Below are 21,267 nucleotides of genomic sequence, written 5' to 3' on the forward strand. Positions count from 1 at the left end.
TGAGGTAATTCCAACCATTCAATCTCCATGGAGATTAAGCCAAATTTAAGCACTTCCTCTATGAAACTCATTAACCCTGACTCCAAAGTTATTGTGAAGAAACCTCTGGTATCGCTTCCACATTGTATGCAAATCTCTCCTAAAGTTATTTTTAATCTCCAATCCGCAATTAGGAGCGTGTGAATGAAGACGTAGGTCGTTATTGAGCGGCCTAATTTGTAATGACGAATGGCGAGCGTGAATATTGCAGTTGCCAAACTGTCCCTTATCATTATCGCCCCCTCAGATGATATAAAGATTCCTCAACTCTCCTGCAGTCGACTCTGATTAAAAGTCCAATTAAAAACCTGTCGGTCAGAGGAGGAGGAGGAGCGTTCTGTCTCACCGGACGTTGCCCGTGGCTGAGGGTTGATTCTCACACAATCACGTGTTGAGAAATAGTGATTCAGCCTTCATCCTTCTTCATACTTCATCATCCTTCAGCCTTCGTCATCCTTCTTGGTAATTCAATTCAAACAAGATGGCCTCACTTTAACACACAGTAAAAAACATCAACTCACACCTGTACAGCAGAGGAGGCTGCTGAGGGGAGGACGGCTCATAATAATGGCTGGAACGGAGCGAATGGAAATGCGTCAAACCCATGGAAACCATGTGTTTGATGTTGTTGATACCTTTCCACCTATTCCGCTCCAGGCATTACCACGTGCCCGTCCTCAACAATTAAGTTGCCACCAAACTCCTGTGCTGTATAGTACTGGAACACAGGTTGAGTCCCAAGTTACAGTCATAGTAGGGCCCTGGTCAAAAGTAGTGTATCATATAAAGGACAGGGTGCCATTTCAAACCCAGTGCTGTTGTATGTGAGTGTGCTACTTCCCATATCCTAAGCCCAGGGTTTCTATGGTAACACGAACCAACGCACCACAGGTTCACAACATCTAACCCTCTAAAGTAGACCTTGGGGAGCCAGATAGATAACCGCTACAGTGTAACTCACACTTCACCTAGATAATAAAATATTATCTGATAATACATTGTACTGTTCTGTGCTGTATAAATATTTAACAATATGGCTTGTGTGGTGAAATTAATCTCTCCACAGAGACCATTTTCGCAATTTTCTTGACAATCATTCTGATCTGTGCTGATCTCTGTTAGTGTTTATGACTGGTTGTAAATGGCCCTCTTCTGCTTGCTCTAATATCTCTCTGGCTTGTGCTATTATCAGTCTGTACATAGTGAAGTGCTTATCTCAGCGCTTTGAAACTCCTCTCTACAAACCAATGACTGTATATATGAATGGACAAAGCCACTGATCACGTGACACCATTAATTCCTATGTGAAGACTCAATAGCGCATTGAAGCCAAGTGAAGTCTGTTTAAATGGTGTCTGATGAAGACATAACATGCGCAGTTTGAGCTACTCCAGGAAGTGCTGCTCCCTCTCATTGAGTAACTGAAGCTGAAGGCTTCCGGAGTACTGCTGGCTGCCATTAGCAACTTAATTATCCTTATAACTTCTTCTGTGTGCGATTTTAAAATAATCGGTTCAAGGACATACATCTGGTGTGTTAGAAGCAATTGTTGGTACCATGATTGTCTTCTAAATTGTTTTATTTACTCAAAGATTTACCATGAAGATTGTCATTTTTCCATTCACTATAATGGGGGATCCTGTTTTTCTGCTAACAAAGCCTTTAGTACCTCGGTTGGCCTCGAACTTCCATGGCATCAATCCGAGGGGGCAGTCGTTCTCCCCTGCTACAAACACACTGGCAGCATTACAGCAAGCCAGCATGAGCCAGTCTGTCTGTACAGAGAGCCATTAGAAATTTGCAACGAAGTGTCCGAAATTGCATCCTATTCCGTACATAGTGCTCTACTTTTGACCACGGCCCATAATTCCCTACAAAGTGCCCAACTTTTGACCAGGGCACATAGAGCACTAGTCAAACGTACTGCACTATTTGGGGAATAACGTGCTATTTTAGATGCATCCTGGGAAGGGACCCCTGATTACAACAGGCAGGATTTACAAGCCTGTTTCTAGCACATTATCCATTAGTTTAACAAATTGTAATTGATTGCCAGGTAGCGTCTGTGGGACTCCTATAGGACATAGATGACTACACAGCAGCTTCCTGTGAGCCTAGTCCCCATCATGCCTTTTACTTTAATCAAATCCAGCGCTAATTCTAAGTGCTTTGGCACTTAAGCCACATTAAAGAGTTTAACCATAGCCCAGAAGTGCTCTGTACTACATTAATCAATTAGTAAGCTTGACGATAATTGCAGTGCACTGTGTGACGGGCCCCGCTCCTCTTATAAAAGCTGAGGTTGAGACAGTAAATGTTTTGAAATGAGATTCGGGGTCGAGTGTAGGGACAAAGTTAATAATATAAACAAGCCTCGCGTAAACACAGGTCATCTACCATTGTCCCCCCCAAACTCAACTCTGGAATTCAAAGCCAGTTCCACTGTGTTTTTTTTCAATGTTGTGCTCTAATCAGGGACTGATTTAGACCTGAGACACCAGGTGGGTACAATTAATGATCAGGTAGAACAGAAAAGCAGCAGGCTCTGTACCTCATAGGGTCGGAGTTGAACACCCCTGCTATAGGCTATACTGTACAACAATGCGTATAACGGTTCTGTAGTAGCCTACAACAGGCTAAGTTATAGGTGAGAGGTAAAACATTTTACCATTGCCCCTACTGAAGCTATGTACAGTATCCTAATGGTTTTATTTGAGAGTCAAAATGACATCAACTAATTTACCCTATGCACACAAAAACACGTTTTACAACATGTCCAAAAATCCTAAACAGTCAAAAAGTCTCCGCACAGACACGCTCCGTGTCCCTTGTCCAGGTTCAGGAGAGTCCAAGGTACAGCCAGTCTAGCAAAGGTCGAACCAGACCGTGAGACGCAGGTGCACCAGAGGCAAAGCACATTTGCTCCACCACTGTGAACAGAGAGCATGGAGGAAGACCTAAAGAAGAGGCCCACGTCCAGGGGTCTGAGTACCCTGGAGAAGAGCCTGATACTACTGTTTGTGGCTCTGACTGGCGCCTGCATCGGACTGGTGGTCATCTACTTCACTGACAAGAACAGCGTCCCCACTGATGAAGGTGAGTAGTGTACTACCTGTATGTTTAAATGGAGGGAAGGGAAAGGGGGATACCTAGTTAGTTGCACAACTAAATGCATTAAACCCGAAATGGGTCTTCCGCATTTAACCCAACCCTTCTGAATCAGAGAGGAGCGGGGGGCTGCCTTAATCGATATGCACGTCATCGGTGCCCGGGGAGAAGTTGTTGTTGGAGGTTAACCTTACACAAGGACTGAAATGCAGATTTTTTCACCTTTTCGGCTCAGGGATTGGAACCAGCAACCATTAGGTTACTGACCGAATTCTGTTAACTGCTAGGCTACCTGGTGGTGAGCTGCTATATACTTTAAACACATTCATGTAGGCCAGATGATTAGTACTACTGTAAATACTGTAAACACATAGGAGTTGTACTATCCCTCTAAACTTCATCACTGTCAAGGAGGTGTGTGAGTACAAAACTTGAAACACTTCAATCAAATGAAGGTTTTTAGCTCTACTCACACCAGAAAGTTCAATGCCTCTCAGCAGGACTATGAAACAGTGATTTATGGACCTGTGTGATTTATGGACCATTATACATTTACCATAATAGCAGGCTTAGCTAAGCGTCTGGGGAGTGGGTGGGTAATGGCTGTCGGTTGGTGGTGAGTTTGCTGACAAGAAGATGAAAAGTGATGTTTTGTTGTCTATTTTTATTTAAATTTCCATCACTGTACATTGTGCTCTTAATGTATCTCTGTCTCTGACAGATGTTTTATTATTTAGGATTAAATTAAGCCACACTTTCATATCAGCAATAAATGATAAGTATAGAAGAATGATCTGAGTCATTGTATACCGCAATAACAAACCAACGGCATTCGTTGCTACAGTAATAATGGCATTGAATACTTCTGGCATTGAATGTGCCTCCATTCTGGGTACAGGGCGAGACAGAGAGTTATATTCTAAGGGGATTCTGTGTCTTTGTGGTACCTTTGTGATGTGAGTCACAGTGACGTCCCCTGCCACTGGCCTCACAGTGTGGCAGACAGACAGTCCGAGCTGAGACCCAGCTGTGGAGGAACAGAACGACAACAAAAGGCAAAGGTTCCCTCTAACGTTGAGGGAACGTCTATAGACAAACCTCCTGCGAACCTTTAGGGATATCTGAAAGTCTAATTGGTCCCCTTGGACATTGGCTTCTCATTGGTCACACCACTGGATACTGATGCACTGACGCGGTTCCAAGCACTGTTATGGATTGCTGGACATATTTTTCATATAGTGTCACTCTGTCACCATAGAAAGCATGACAAATACGTCCTCAATTTGTCACGTCTGCATTTTTTTTCATGAGTCATTCTATTTCATCTATAGTTAGAAAACAGCCCATCAAATCATCTGAGTTAAAATGTGAGATAACATGCGTGTTGTTTTGGCTTCTGACAAGGTGTCAATCTATTTATCATATAATATAGTCCACCTATCTGCAATATATCTTGGTGCCTTTTTACAGTTCTGTGCTGGTTCCCAAAAAATACAGCATTTAAATCAAATAAAAATCTATGATGTTATTAACACTGTCCCACGCTACCTTGGCTCGGGTAGCCAAATCAGTCATATCGTACCTAAGAATAATGGCTGCCATCCATTTCTATGAGTGAGACTGTCTTAGGAGACACGGCTGACTCCAGAGACAGCACTCACACAGTACACTGGTCTAGTACAATGCAAATACTCTCACTCTATTTCTCTCTATTTCTCTCACTCTCTCTCTCTCTCTCTCTCTCTCTCTCTCTCTCTCTCTCTCTCTCTCTCTCTCTCTTTGTCTCACTCGCTCCCTTTTATAGACTTTCTCCTTTTATTCGTCCTTTAAATCCCTTATTCAATAAACCCAGGAATAATGTCTGCACTTTGAAGTGATGGTCATATTGAAAGGCCAAAAACTGTCTAGCTTCTGTCTACATTATACAGAGCATTAAAAGTATTCAGACCCCTTGACCTTTTTCCACATTTTGTTACCTTACAGCCTTATTCTAAAATGGATTAAAAAACATTTATCATCAATCTAAACACAATACCCCATAATGACAAAGCAAAAACAGGTTTTTAGAAATGTTTGCAAATTTGTAAAAAAATATACAACTGAAAATATCACATTTACATAAGTATTCAGACCCTTCCTCAGTACTTTGTTGAAGCACCTTTGGCAGCGATTATGGCCTTGAGTCTTATTGGGTATGATGCTACAAGCTTGGCATACCTGTATTTGGGGAGTTTCTCCCATTCTTCTCTGCAAGCTCTGTTAGCTTGGATGGGGAGTGTCGCTGCATAGCTATTTTAAGGTCTCTCCATTTTAGATCAGGTTTTAGATCAGGTTCAAGTCTGGGCTCTGGCAGGGCCACTCAAGGACATTCAGAGACATGTCCTGAAACCACTCCTGTGTTGTCTTGGCTGTATACTTAGGTCGTTATACAGGTCGTTGTCCTGTTGGAAGGTGAATCTTCACCCCAGTCTGAGGTCCTGAGCGCTCTGGAGCAGGTTTTCATCAAGGATCTATCTCTCTGTACTTTGCTCCGTTCATCCTTCCCTCAATCCTAACTAGTCTCCCAGTCCCTGCCGCTAAAAAACATCCCCACAGCATGATGCTGCCACCACCATGCTTCACTGTAGGGATGGTGCCCAGTTTCTTCCAGACGTGACGCTTGGCATTCAGGCCAAAGAGTTAAATCTTGGTTTAATCAGATCAGAGAATCTTATTTCTCATGGTCTGAGAGTCTTTAGGTGCCTTTTGGCAAACTCCAAGCGGGCTGTCATGTGCCTTTTACTGATGAGTGGCTTCCGTCTGGCCACTCCACCATGAAAGTCTGATTGGCAGAGTGCTGCAGAGATGGTTGTCCTTCAGGAAGTTTCTCCCATCTCCACAGAGGAACTCTGTAGCTCTGTCAGAGTGACCAGCGGGTTCTTGGACACCTCCCTGACCAAAGCCCTTCTCCGGGCGGCCAGATCTAGGAAGAGTCTTGGTGGTTCCAAACTGCTTCAACAAAGGTGCCTTTGCAAAGCACTGAATCCTTATGTGAATGTGAATGTTTTTTTAATCTAAAAACCTGTTTTTGCTTTGTCATTATGGGGAATTGTGTGTAGATTGATTATGAAAAATAACAATTTTATACATTTTTAAATAAGGCTGTAACATAATAAAATGTGGAAAAAGTTGAGGGGTCTGAATACTTTACGAATGCACTGTAGATACACTACTAGTCAACATATGGATAGATATATGTGTGTACAAAACATTAGGAACACCTGCTCTTTCCATGACATAGACTGACCATGTGAATCCAGGTGAAAGCTATGATCCCTTATTAAGCTGTGATCCATCATAGTCACTTGTTAAATCCACTTCAATCAGTGTGGATGAAGGGAAGCATTTTTAAGCCTTGTGACATTTGAGACATTAATTTTGTATGTGTGCCATTCAGAGGGTGAATGGGCAAGACAAAATATTTAAGTGCCTTTGAACAGGGTATGGTAGTAGGTGCCAGGCACACTGGTTTGAGTGTGTCAAGAACTGCAACGCTGCTGGGATTTTCACGCTCAACAGTTTCCCGTGTGTATCAAGAATAGTCCACCACCCAAAGAACATCCAGCCAACATCCAGTCAACATGGACCAGCATCCCTGTGGAACGATTTTGACACCTTGTAGAGTCCATGCCCCGAAGAATTCATCAAATCAAATCAAATCAAATTTTATTTGTCACATACACATGGTTAGCAGATGTTAATGCGAGTGTAGCGAAATGCTTGTGCTTCTAGTTCCGACAATGCAGTAATAACCAACAAGTAATCTAACTAACAATTCCAAAACTACTGTCTTGTACACAGTGTAAGGGGATAAAGAATATGTACATAAGGATATATGAATGAGTGATGGTACAGAGCAGCATAGGCAAGATACAGTAGATGGTATCGAGTACAGTATGTACAAATGAGATGAGTATGTAAACAAAGTGGCATAGTTTAAAGTGGCTAGTGATACATGTATTACATAAGGATACAGTCTATGATATAGAGTACAGTATATACGTATGCATATGAGATGAATAATGTAGGGTAAGTAACATTATATAAGGTAGCATTGTTTAAAGTGGCTAGTGATATATTTACATCATTTCCCATCAATTCCCATTATTAAAGTGGCTGGAGTTGAGTCAGTGTCAGTGTGTTGGCAGCAGCCACTCAATGTTAGTGGTGGCTGTTTAACAGTCTGATGGCCTTGAGATAGAAGCTGTTTTTCAGTCTCTCGGTCCCAGCTTTGATGCACCTGTACTGACCTCGCCTTCTGGATGATAGCGGGGTGAACAGGCAGTGGCTCGGGTGGTTGATGTCCTTGATGATCTTTATGGCCTTCCTGTGACATCGGGTGGTGTAGGTGTCCTGGAGGGCAGGTAGTTTGACCCCGGTGATGCGTTGTGCAGACCTCACCACCCTCTGGAGAGCCTTACGGTTGAGGGCGGAGCAGTTGCCGTACCAGGCGGTGATACAGGTGATACAGGTGAATTGAGGCTGTTCTGAGGACAAAAAGAAGGGGTACAACTCAATATTAGCAAGGTGTTCTTAATATTTTATACACACAGTGTATATGTGTGCAAATTATATTTAAAAAACGTGTACTGTATTGGTTGTATAGGATGGTTGCTGACCATGTTGTCATTGGCCACACCATTGTATGAGGGTACCAATGAATTACCAATTACCAATTGCTTTTGTTAAATGGGACTGGTGAAGCAATCTTTAATTCGAATACTCTTATTAACGTAAGTAGTGCCACTATATCATCAAACAGTCTGTCCCAGCAGGATGTTCCATAATGACATTGTGTTACTCTTCCATGTTATACATAACAGCCCAATAACAAGGGTTCTAATCAAAACAAATTATTCTGCCAACATTACCCAAAGCTGTTCCCCTGCAGCTGACACATCAACTGAATGTTCATGTAATCAAGTGTGTGTGTGTGTGTGTGTGTGTGTGTGTGTGTGTGTGTGTGTGTGTGTGTGTGTGCGTGCGTGCGTGTGTGTGGGACAAGAGGTCAATTCAGGATGCGGGGGTCCTCAGGCACTCAAGGGCCCGTCGGGGGAGTTCACCAGCATGAATCACCCCAGTAGCTACGACAACGGCATGAGCTGCAGCTGGCACATCACGGTGGACCCAGGCATGGTAAGTACCACAATGCAACACATTCAAAACACTAAGATTTTTATACAGTAACCTCTTTTCCTTTTACTGTGCTCTTTCCTTCAAACAAATACACTGAACAAAAATACAAATGCAATATTCAACCATTTCTATGATTTTACTGAGTTACAGTTCATATAAGGATCTCAGTCAATTAAATTCATTAGGCCCTAATCTATGGATTCCACACTTTAAAAAAGGTTGGGGTGTGGATCAGAAAACCAGTCAGTATCTGGTGTAACCACCATTTGCCTCATGCAGCGCGACACATCTCCTTCACATTGAGTTGATCAGTCTGTTGATTGTGGTCTGTGGGATGTTGTCCCACTCCTCTTCAATGACTGTGCGAAGTTGCTGGATTTTGGCGGGAAATGGAACATGCTGTCGTACATATTGATCCAGAGCATTCCAAACATGCTCAATGGGTGACATGTCTGGTGAGTATGCAGGTCATGGAAGAACTGGGACATTTTCAGCTTCCAGGAATTGTGTACAGATTTTTGCGACATGTAGCTATGCATTATCATGCTGAAACGTGAGGTAATGTCGGCAGATGAATGGCATGATAATGTGCCTCAGGATCTCATCACGGTATCTCTGTGCATTCAAATTTCCATTGATAAAATTAAATTGTGTTGGTTGTCTGAAGCTCATGCCTGCCCATACCATAACTCCACCACCACCATGCTCATTCACACAACGCTATATATGTTGTCTTCCATCTGCCCGGTACAGATGAAACCCGGGATTCGTCTGTTAAGAGCACACTACTCCAGCGTGCCAGTGGCCATTGAAGGTGAGCATTTGCCCACTGAAGTTGGGTACGACGCCAAACGGCAGTAAGGTCAAGACCCTGGTGAGGACGACGAACACTCAGATGAGCTTCCCTGAGATGCTATCTGACAGTTATTGCAGGAAGGATTCGGTTGTGCAAACCCACAGTTTCATCAGCTGTCCGGGTGGCTGGTCTAAGACGATCCCGCAGGTGAAGAAGCCGGATGGGAAGGTTTATTTTATTTATTTATTTAACCTTTATTTAACCAGGTAGGCTAGTTGAGAACAAGTTCTCATTTGCAATTGCGACCTGGCCAAGATAAAGCAAAGAAGTTTGACACATACAACAAGCATAGTTACACATGGAATAAACAAACATACAGTCAATAATACAGGAAAATATATATACAGCATGTAAATAGGCCATAGTGGCAAAGTAATTACAATATAGCAATTAAACACTGGAATGGTAGGATGTGCAGAGGATGAATGTGCAAGTTGAGATACTGGGGTGCAAAGGAGCAAGATAAATAAATAAATACAGTATGGGGATGAGGTAGATTGGATGGGCTATTTACAGATAAGCTATGTACAGGTGCAGTGATCTGTGAGCTGCTCTGACAGCTGGTGCTTAAAGCTAGTGAGGGAGGTAAGAGTCTCCAGCTTCAGAGATTTGTGCAGTTCGTTCCACTCATTGGCAGCAGAGAACTGGAAGGAGTTGCAGCCAAAGGAAGAATTGGCTTTGGGGGTGACCAGTGAGATATACCTGCTGGAGTGCGTGCTACGGGTGGGTGCTGCCATGGTGACCAGTGAGCTGAGATAAGGCGGGGCTTTACCTAGCAGAGACTCATAGATGACCTGGAGCCAGTGGGTTTGGCGACGAGTATGAAGCGAGGGCCAGCCAACGAGAGCATACAGGTCACAGTGGTGGGTAGTACATGGGGCTTTGGTGACAAAATGGATGGCACTGTGATAGACTGCATCCAATTTGTTGAGTAGAGTGTTGGAGGCTATTTTGTAAATGACATTGCCGAAGTCGAGGATCGGTAGGATGGTCAGTTTTACGAGGGTATGTTTGGCAGCATGAGTGAAGGATGCTTTGTTGCGAAAAAGGAAGCCGATTATAGATTTAATTTTGGATTGGAGATGTTTAATGTGAGTCTGGAAGGAGAGTTTACAGTCTAACCAGACACCTAGGTATTTGTAGTTGTCCACATATTCTAAGTTAGAACCATCCAGAGTAGTGATGCTGGACGGGTGGGCAGGTGCGGGCAGCGATCTGTTGAAGAGCATGCATTTAGTTTTACTTGCGTTTAAGGGCAGTTGGAGGCCACGGAAGGAGAGTTGTATGGCATTGAAGCTCATCTGGAGGTTCGTTAACACAGTTTCTAACAAAGGGCCAGAGGTATACAGAATGGTGTCGTCTGCGTAGAGGTTTATCAAAGAATCACCAGCAGCGAGAGCGACATCATTGATGTATACAGAGAAGAGAGTCGGCCCGAGAATTGAACCCTGTGGCACCCCCATAGAGACTGCCAGAGGTCCGGACAACAGGCCCTCCGATTTGACATACTGAACTCTATCGGAGAAGTAGTTGGTGAACCAAGCGAGGCAATCATTTGAGAAACCAAGGCTGTTGAGTCTGCCAATAAGAATGTTGTGCCTTAGCCAGGTCGATGAATACGGCTGCACAGTAATGTCTCTTATCGATGGCGGTTATGATATTGTTTAGGACCTTGAGCGTGGCTGAGGTGCACCCATGACCAGCTCTGAAACCAGATTGCATAGAGGAGAAGGTACGGTGAGATTCGAAATGGTCGGTGATCTGTTTGTTAACTTGGCTTTCAAAGACCTCATAAAGGCAGGGTATAATAGATATAGGTCTGTAGCAGTTTGGGTCAAGAGTGTCTCCCCCTTTGAAGAGGGGGATGACCGCGGCAGATTTCCAATCTATGGGAATCTCAGATGATACAAAAGACAGGTTGAACAGGCTAGTGATAGGGGTTGCAACAATTTTGGCAGATCATTTTAGAAAGAGAGGGTCCAGATTGTCTAGCCCGGCTGATTTGTAGAGGTACTGGGATGACGTGGTTACATGTGGTCTGCAGTTGTGAGTCAGATTGGATGTACTGCTAAATGTTCTAAAGCAGAGAAATTAACATTACATTCTCTAGCAACAGCTCTGGTGAACATTCCTGCAGTCAGCATGCCAATTGCATTGTGTTGTGTGACAAAACTGCACATTTTAGAGTGGCGTTTTCTTGTCCTCAGCACAAGGTGCACCTGTGTAATGATCATGCTGATTAATCAACTTCTTTATATTCCACACTGATCAGGTGGATGGATCATCTTGTCAAATAAGAAATGCTCAGTAACAACACCTAATTTGAGAGAAATAAGCTTTTTGTGAGTATGGAACCTTTCTGGGATCTTTTATTTCAGCTCATGAAACATGGGACCAACAATTAACATGTTGCATTTATATTTTTGTTCAGTATACATGTCAAAACTCAACTAAGTCTCATAGGCTCTGTTCAAATGTCATTGACTAGCCTCCCTTCCTTCCTTCCTGTCTTTCTTTCTTTCTTTCTTTCTTTCTTTCTTTCTTTCTTTCTTTCTTTCTTTCTTTCTTTCTTTCTTTCTTTCTTTCTTTCTTTCTTTCTTTATTGAAGTAGTCACTGGTTGGATCATTGACTACCTCATGGAAGAGATAAAGGAAGAAGGGATGCATTTTTAAGAATTCTAAACTTTCAAGAGATAATCTAAAAAAGCCTCATGTCATTTCCATGACGACCACTGATCTGACAGGAGCTGATGGGTGGAAGTAACACGCCAGACACCTTTCCATGACCTGTCCTTTCACCCATCAGTGCACATACAGAGCAGAAGAGAACACAAGGACAGGCGGCCATTTTGGAAATTGGAAAATGGGAACCCAGTCATATTGTAAGGAACAGGGTCTATTGTCCTTAAAGGAGATTCTGTGTCTGCCTGATAAATATTCATCAAAGGGATCCCCTTATCTTTTATTAATGCACAGCGGCTAGAGAGAATGTTTGGCAGGTGCAGAAACCATTAAGATAACGACTAAAAACATCAAATTAACCACATCACTAACTTTGAAAAATATTGCACTTTAAAAACCAACTCTAAACCAGAATGCTTGGTTGACTTATATAGAACAAAACCTGCAGCGGAACAATGCTTTAAAAGACGCCTTCGATCACCGTCACCACCAGAACAGATCATCATTTCAATGATCTTTCATTGGAATAGTGCTTTTGATATGAGTCTCTGAGCTGGAAGGATGTCAGGCGTAGCCATAGGTCTGCATCTCAAATGGAACCCTATTCCTTATGCAGTGCACTACTTTTGACCAGAGCCCATAGTTCTAAATAGGGAATAGTGTGTCATTTAGGAAACAACCATAGACAGACACCAGGGTATAACAGTACGGTAGGTAGGCAAGGCGAACAGAACAGAAAGCCCTTAGATCAGATGTAGCTCTGAGCCATGGGTAAACACAGCTCCACACCGTGACAGATGGCTGCTCTGCCGTCTCTTTCATTCTCTCAAGCTACGACATCCGGAGAAGGAGAAGAGACAGGAAAACAAAAAAACATTTTCACTTTGCCAAGCAAGCCAGACTGAGACTGCCTCTCTCTCCCCCTTTCTTTCTCTCTCTCTCTCTCTCTCTCTCTCTCTCTCCTGTCTCTCTCTCTCTCTCTCTCTCCTGTCTCTCTCTCCCTATCTGTTCCTCTCTTTTTCCCTGTCGTCTCGATTTTAATCTCCCTCTCCCTCTCTCTCCCTCCGTCTCTCTCTCTCTCTCTCTCCTGTCTCTCTCTCTCTCTCTCTCTCTCTCTCTCTCTCTCTCGCGCGCGCGCGCTCACTCGCACACACACGCATATGCACACACACACACACACACACACACACACACAGTCAAGCCTCCTATTAAGTAGCAGTATGTCTACTGCTCTAGTCTCTAAGACAGTGAATAATAAAAACCTGCCTGTTTGTTTTCCTCTACTCCAGGTGATCCATTTGTGGTTTGAACACTTCTCCCTGGAGGCAACAGACCTGTGCACAGCAGACTACTTTACAATACAGGACAACCTGGGAGTCATCGGTAAGACACTGGAGACACTGGAGCCAGACTAATTAAGTGGATTAAGGCCAATACATCCAGGCAAAGGGTTTGGTAGGCCAACATTTATTACTGAAACCTGAGGGTGAGACATATGGTAAGGTTTGTGTGTTGGAGTGGGGGGTAGTGTGTTCTCAAATAGCTCGCTATACAGATCAGATATTGATCCACACAGGGTTTTGAGAGGTGGGGTACAGGTGTAGGGTAGGGGATCCATCCTTGGCATGTCTTCAGGTATGGTGGGGCACAAAGGAATTTAATTCAAAGGAATGTAATTCCATTTCTGTCCTTTGAGCCTGTAGAAAACAAGTATCATACAGTCTCCAGCACATCGTACATTCATATTCAGTTGTTTGATCTATCCTCAGATCTTTTCTCCTTGACTTTATACAACTCTAACCACCATGTTCTCCCCACTAACACTAGCTTTTCCCATTTCCCATTTTATTACAAGCTCATTTACTTGAGCAAACATATTACATTTTAATATTTAATTTACTCCGCATATCATATTCTATTATGCCTGTAGGTGATGGTGTGTGCTCTTCAGACTGTTTCTGACAGGATGGGAGAATTAGACACCCAGCCAGAGAATCTCTCTCTCTCTGTCTCTCTCTCTCTCTCTGTCTCTCTCTCTCTTTCTCTCTCTCTCTCTCTCTCTCTCTCTCTCCAACTGTCCATTCTCACCTCTTAGCTGACACGCTGGGATGTCTGGCACAGCAAAGGGAAGCTATGTGAAGTGTGAGGTGGAACTATTAAGGTGACTGTGCAAAAGCGTTGATGTTTAAACCTTGTGGTTAGGACACGCTTTTTTCCTGTACTTTTCTATACTTTCTATACTGTATAGTTAGAGATTGGTGGATGTAAATGTGAGGCCACGCCATCATTCTCAGCTGTGTTACACTTTCCACCGTGCCACATTAACACATGGATGCAGACACACACACGCACATACATACATAACTAACCCTGCAGCGTTGTTGCAACACCTCCTCTGGCTCTTCACTTCCTCTGCCCCTTGGCTGCAGCACGACACACCTCACACACTCACACACTCACGCTCTCTCTCTCTCTCTCTTTCCCTCTCACACACACAGTGTCCCCTATTCCCCAGACCCTCAACACACAGCCCCACAGGACCATCCACACTCCACGGCTATAAAGGGATTGAGCTTTGATGTCAAACTCAAATTAGAGCGTCCACGGCGGACACAGCCTATAAGCCTGGCTGGCCTGCCTCTTCACTACTCCACTTTAAGTTACAGCCCCTAACAAGATTACAGACTTTCAGAGGGAGGTCAACTCTGCACTGCGGAATGTCACATTGATGTTTGACATTACTCGACTGTTTCTGTAACATAGCAACAAAAAATGCATACATGCATTTATTGGAATGTATTGAAAATATCAATGGTATATAGATATACTGGACTGCACATGTAGGTCTAGACGTATGGCCAGTAGCTATTGATTTGACATAAAAGGTTCTATATGTACAGTAATCCACATATTGTTTTCTTCTTTCTCTTCTGTTCTGTTTGGCTCTGCAGGGAGGTTGTGTGGGCGCTCCAAACCCGGACCGATAGTGTCATTAGGAAACTCTATGTTGTTGTTCTTTGACACCAATGACAGAAATACAGACAAGGGATTCAAAGCGAAGTACCAAGCTGTGACACCAGAGAGTACTTTAGGTACAATAACACCATTATCAACAGTGATCATAGTTATGAACATTCAGAACTTTTCAGGAGAGAGAGAGAGAGAGAGAGAGAGAGAGAGAGAGAGCGAGCGAGACACAGGGGGCAAGGAGACATAGAAGGAGTAACAGAGAAAGAGGACAGAGAGAGAGACAGAGAGAAAGCGATGGATGGATGGTAGGTATCCTTGAGGTGTCTGTTCAGCTGAAGTCCTCTCCATCTCCACACTCCCTGCTTCCAGAAATAGCCGGGGCTGGTGGCGCTCTCCAAGGTGACCGCGGTGATCTACTGACCCCTGGGTTCCCAGCACAGAACTATGAGAACGGGGCTCTCTACCAGGTACGCACACACACACACACACACACACACACACACACACACACACACACACACACACACACACACACACACACACACACACACACACACACACACACACACACACACACACACACACACACTCACACTACTAGCGGCTTCCACAAGGACATGCCATCCATGGTACCACACACAATCTGCCATACACATGGCAGCATCTTTCTACCAAGTGGTGTATTATCCACAACACGTTGTTTATATGGCCCCAGTCTTTCTGTGAGGTACTTTACAATCAATAGGGCCTTTCTCTCTGTCTGAGGAAGTGAATAATAATAACATGGTCCGTCATGTCGTGTGCTGTATGGAGCTAAGCTACATCAATAACAATCAGTGGGGAAACGGACTCCTATATTTTGGGGTGTTTACAAATGAGGTGCCCCTTTAGTAAATCCATGGTCACTAGGCACCATCTGAACACAGGGGGCTGTTGACCATGCTTGATGTTCTGGATAGTGGATCGAGATCGGGGAGCAACTCGCGCCGTGTTTGGCTCGGAGCACGGCTGAGCGCTTTGACGTCAGCTTTTGCTTGGTTTGGATCATTAGATCATTGGGCTGCGTCACAAATGGCACCCTATAGCCCTTTATAGTGCACTACAGGTCCCATAGGGCTCTGGTTAAAAGTAGTGCACTATGTAGGGGAAAGGTTGCCAATTGGGACTCATGCTTTTTCCTGTTGTTTGGCTGTGTATTATCTGGCTTGCTCATGTTGCTTTCTGTCTCCTCCTTGGCTTGGATGTTGAGGCGGATGGGCTCCTGTCCAAACCGTCACAGCCCAGGAGATATTGGATGATTTTTATTCATGACTCGTGTCAATATGCAGCGCATGCAGCCGTCTGCAACCTGGGCACCCTCCAGGCAGAAAGAGAGAGAAAGAGATGGATGGGAACATTGAGGAGAAATTATGCATAAAGCAATGTAGATAGAAATGAAATGTAGAGAAAGGACACCCTTGCCCGTTTCCTGCTGACGAGTGACTGAGTCTATTCTAGAGATGTCACTTCTATCCGTAATGTTTTTCTTAAGGTTGTGCCTTACTTAGAAAGCCCCTGCCTTGGAATATGAATACGTTCAATTGTGTGCCAAAAACCCCGCCCCCACCAGAATCTACTAGAAGGAATATCAGACTCATGTTGGTGCATGTGGTTATATAATGGATTTATCTTGACATTGATTGAATCGTTGATCTTTGATCATTGATTTAATATTTGTAATTGATTGAATGTTTGATGAAGTAATGGAAATATAATGGATGTTTGTGTTCAAATTAAAGGGATGTGTTTGTGTATGAAATGAATGCTCGTGGTCAAACAAACTGCATATATTTGTGTATAAAATGGATGTTTGTGGTCAAACTAAATGGATTTGTTTGTGTTTAAAATGGATGTTTGTGGTAAAACCTAAATGGATATGTTTGTGTACGAAATGTGTGGTGAAATGAAATAGTATGTGCATGTGGTCCACAGTGGAGGATCACTGTACCAGAGGGAGAGAAGATCAGACTGACGTTCTCCTCCTTCGACCTGGTCCCTGAAGCCTGTAGAGATTACGTAGATGTCTACGATGGCCACAAAACCGGCTCCGCCATGTTGGGTAAGACATCACTCTGTGTTATGCTAACTCTGGTATACAGCAGTTGGACTAGTATAGATACTTATAGTACAGACATACTTAGGCCTACACACCTGTTGCACAATATGTGTAGGCCAACACTCAAAATGTACTTATTCACTAGTCTCATAATATGTCAAAATACCCTAATTATACCCTACCCTCATAATATGGGTACACTCAAATATTCATTTTCTAAAATAGGCTACTTTTGTTCATGGATTTTCAATGATGAGAACAGAGAGACTGTGACAACGAGTGCAACCTCTTCAATCCTCCAAACCCACAATCAATATATTCTTAAGTCTCACAATTTGAGCAACTTTACTAATGAACTAGTTTTAGGAGGTATTGTATCTTAATCGACATGCAACAGGAGCACTTGGCAGTTGAAACAGGCTGTGGGGAGTGAAATCAACTATGCGCACGGCAACACTCAAATTCACTTCAGGCTGCATGAATAAGATATGATGTCCATTAAAGGTTTTGGGTAGGAAGATGGAAAAATAGAGAGAGGTTCCCAAATTAGACTGGCATGTAAATGTAATCTCTACAAACAGAAATTATGCAAAATAGCTGTATTTATAGTTGTTATTGAGCTTACTATGTATGCGGAGACCTGTATAATACTTGTGTGAATTAATCCATTAATAATTGGTGTCACTGTTTGGTCAATTCAAGTGGTGCATAAGGCCTGCCCAGGTTTTACATCCGTGTACCACAAATTGGAGTTTGGGTTATTATAACTAACTGTGTAGTTTGATTAGTGGCCTAATCGAACTCTTCAGGGGTTTCTGAACAGTGAAATGTTGTTTTCTCACAGGTCGATTCTGTGGTAGTAAGAATCCAGGACGCCTGGATTCCAGTGGCAACACGATGGTGGTGCGTTTCAAAAGCGATGCCACTCTCACCTCCAAGGGTTTCAGTGCCACATTCACCAAGACCGGCCTCATCCCGACCACGGTCAAACCTACCACCATGATGCCCACAACACTAGCTATAACCGGTGAGTACACTACGGGGAAAACCATAGAATAGCATAGAATTCTATATCTATGAGTGTACCCATAGACAATATATCAGTTCTATATCTATGAGTGTACCCATAGATAATATATCAGTTCTATATCTATGAGTGTACCCATAGACAATATATCAGTTCTATATCTATGAGTGTACCTATAGACAATATATCAGTTCTATATCTATGAGTGTACCCATAGATAATATATCAGTTCTATATCTATGAGTGTACCCATAGATAATATATCAGTTCTATATCTATGAGTGTACCCATAGACAATATATAAGTTCTATATCTATGAGTGTACCCATAGACAATATATAAGTTCTATATCTATGAGTGGACCAGTCAGATTGCCGCGTTCAGAGGTTATATGCCCCTTCTAGGAATTAGCCTGCATTTCTAATTGTGATTTTCATATAGACCGAGTACTTGATATGCCACAGTTACAGCCGTATTGACTTTCTGCAGGTAGCCCTCCTTCCTCCTCCTCTTGACTCCAGTTGAAATATGTGAGCTCTCTCCGTGGTATAATTGATTAGAATTCAGTGGCTTGCAGCAGCAACACTATCGATGTTGTTAAACCTTCCTCACCAGAACATTTTTGTCAAAACTCGCCTCTTTTTCTAGTTTTTCATTCATTTAAATGATATAGAAGGATTGATTTCCTCAGCGAGATAAATTGCTAAACTATGTCCACATTACACAGAGCAGGCATACATAGCAGGCATAACTTTGCCTCTAGCAACTTCCATACTCTAACTGTGCATCCCAAATGACAACCTATTCCCTATATAGTGCACTACTTTTGACCAGAGCCCTATCAAAAGTAGTGCACTACTGTATATAGTGAATAGGGTGCCATTTGGGACGCAGCTGAACAGATGTAGATTGTTGGCTATGTTGTGAAGATCAGTAGAAACCAGCTGATTGATGAGCAGTGTTTGTTGGTAAATTATCACCAGTGTGATATGCTGGCATAATGGTTATCGCTGCCTTTCTCCTAACATAGACATAATGATAAGAGGCTGACAGGCAGCTTAAAGGACAATTCCACCCCCAAACTATCTTTTGGTGATTGTTTCATTAGTCTATTGTTGACATAGTGCCAAAACGTTTTGCTTGTCAGCTATCAAGTTTTCAAGATATGTAACTTTCAAAGTACAGAAACCATCCCATCATATGAAGCAAAACGCAGCATCATATGATGCAAAATGCATCATACGGGGATGATTTCTGTATTTTGAAAGTTACATATCTTGAAAACTTGATTGATGACAAGCAAAACATTTTGGGACTATGTCAACAATAGACTAATTAAACAAATACCCAAAACATATTTTTGGGTGGAGTTGTCCTTTAAATAAGAATGAATGCAGCCAAAACAATAGGGTGGGTGTGTCGTTTTTGTGTGTGTGCGTGCTCGAGGGAGTCTCCCATAGCCCTAAGCTTTGTTCATTCATCACTAACCCAAGCTTCATGCTCTCTGCTACAGACTCAGGCTGCGGTGGTGTCGGAACGCTGTTTGGCCGTAAAGGGGAGATCCATTCTATGGGATTCCCAGATGCGTATCCCGGGAATCTTCACTGCTCCTGGAACATCACAGCTCCGGAAGGCTTCCTGGTCAAACTGCACGTCACAGACATGTCCGTCACGGGAGAGGCGGGCCAGTGTGGCGAAGACAAGCTTGTAGTTTCTGACAGCCTCCAGGCGCTTGGTAAGTTACAGCCTGTCCACCCAACCTGGATCCCCTGTTAATGTGTTATTATGGAGATCCAAAAATGGCTCCAAATGGTGTCATAGAGGACAGACACTTTTAGTTGTTTGTTGTTGTTGTTTGGTAAACTCTGATGGACCGTCCAAATTGCTCGTCGGTCTCTATGAAAGCCCCAAAATGGCACCCAGTGTATTCTCTGACAGCCATTAGTCCATTGATAAGACAAGCCACCCACAATACCCACCTACAGTATCTGTAGCCAAACGCCAAAATGGCTACCAGCCTCTAGTTTCTTGTTAGTAAGATGTGCCTGCCCATCCAAACTATGCCAAACCCCCAAATGGCGGCAGTGGGGGCCAGGCGATAGCCTATGGACCCACTCCCCCTCGTATTTCCCAAACAAGCTGTTTGTCAACTGAGGGACACACACACACACACACACATACACACAACAAACAAATCAAGTAGCAAGAGACAGCAGATAAGCATATGCTGAGCAGAATGTGCCCCGTTGCTTGAAATGAAAAGGGGGGGGGGGACTTTGACTCCTGGACAGAGCGCCAAGCACCAAGCTAGGCTAGTATGCTGAGTGTGCCAGTGCCTGTCTCCTGTCCTCAGGGCAGTAAAGCTGTTGATTAGGATCTCTCCCCAGAGAAGGAGCGAGGCTAGGGAACTGTAAATGTGACCTCCTTGTTATTCACATCAGAAAGCTGGAGTCTGATAGTTTTATCTCTGGCACAACACTCTGTAGCAGAGGTAGAGTGGAGACAATTACACCTGCGGGGGGGGTGTGTGTGTGTGTGTGTGTGTGTGTGTGTGTGTGTGTGTGTGTGTGTGTGTGTGTGTGTGTGTGTGTGTGTGTGTTAAGTTGAGAGTGGGGGGCAGAAAGAAAGGAAACAGCTTTGTTTCTGCGTTAAAGAAGACCTGGAAGACGCTGAAGTCGTAAACTCAGCATTTTAGAACCTAACACCATCCAAAGAACACTATTTAGTGCTCTGGGGTGAAGTTTCCCCGAGGTACAGATCTAGGATCAGCTTTACCTCCCCCAATCCTAACCTTAAGCATTAGGGAGGAAATGTTTTAACTGACCCACGATTCACATCTAGGTGCAACTTCTCCCTACACCCTATTCAGTGTGGTATTCAAGCTGATGTCAAAACATTTAGGATGACAGATATTTCGCTCCCCTTCCGTGTGTGTGTGTGTGTGTGTGTTTATGTGCACGTGCGTGTGCGTGTGTGTGCGTGTGTGTGTGTGGGGGGGGGGGGGGGTGGTGTGTGTGTGTGTGTGTGTGTGTGTGAGTAACGGTCAGTTCCTTCCTCACCAGAGGTCTCTGTCGGAGCTCTAACTGTCAGAACAGGCGCAACCCCCTGCCAGGGGGAGCAGGGCTCAGCAGGAGGGCATGGTTGGCCCCTGACTGCACACATTAAACCTAACAAGTACAGGAGCAAAACACCAGGCTGCCATTGTACGTGCTTCAGTTGGTGCTGTGTCATTTCAGAACTCTGATCTCCTTCATTTAAAAAATCTATAGTTACTGAGGTAGCGTAGGGAGTAGTAGATGTTGAAAGCGGAGGAGT

The 21,267-nt window shown here is 43.6% G+C and overlaps 1 protein-coding gene across 1 annotated transcript in view; it reads left to right on the forward strand.

The window, feature by feature from the left end:
- The first annotated feature begins 2,885 nt into the window (after positions 1-2,885).
- The window catches only part of zgc:154142 (CUB and Tryp_SPc domain-containing protein), a 41,961-nt gene continuing 23,579 nt past the window's right edge, over positions 2,886-21,267 (forward strand). The window contains 8 exon segments of the mRNA XM_090187702.1: positions 2,886-3,135; positions 8,192-8,322; positions 13,150-13,243; positions 14,812-14,952; positions 15,200-15,297; positions 16,802-16,928; positions 17,770-17,952; positions 19,466-19,687. Of these exon segments, the coding sequence (XP_090043828.1) occupies positions 2,985-3,135; positions 8,192-8,322; positions 13,150-13,243; positions 14,812-14,952; positions 15,200-15,297; positions 16,802-16,928; positions 17,770-17,952; positions 19,466-19,687 (1,147 nt within the window). The 5' untranslated portion in view covers positions 2,886-2,984.

This window comes from Oncorhynchus mykiss, chromosome 10 (assembly GCF_057628025.1).
Source record: "Oncorhynchus mykiss isolate SJ-2025 chromosome 10, ASM5762802v1, whole genome shotgun sequence".
NCBI classification, from domain to species: Eukaryota; Metazoa; Chordata; class Actinopteri; order Salmoniformes; family Salmonidae; genus Oncorhynchus; species Oncorhynchus mykiss.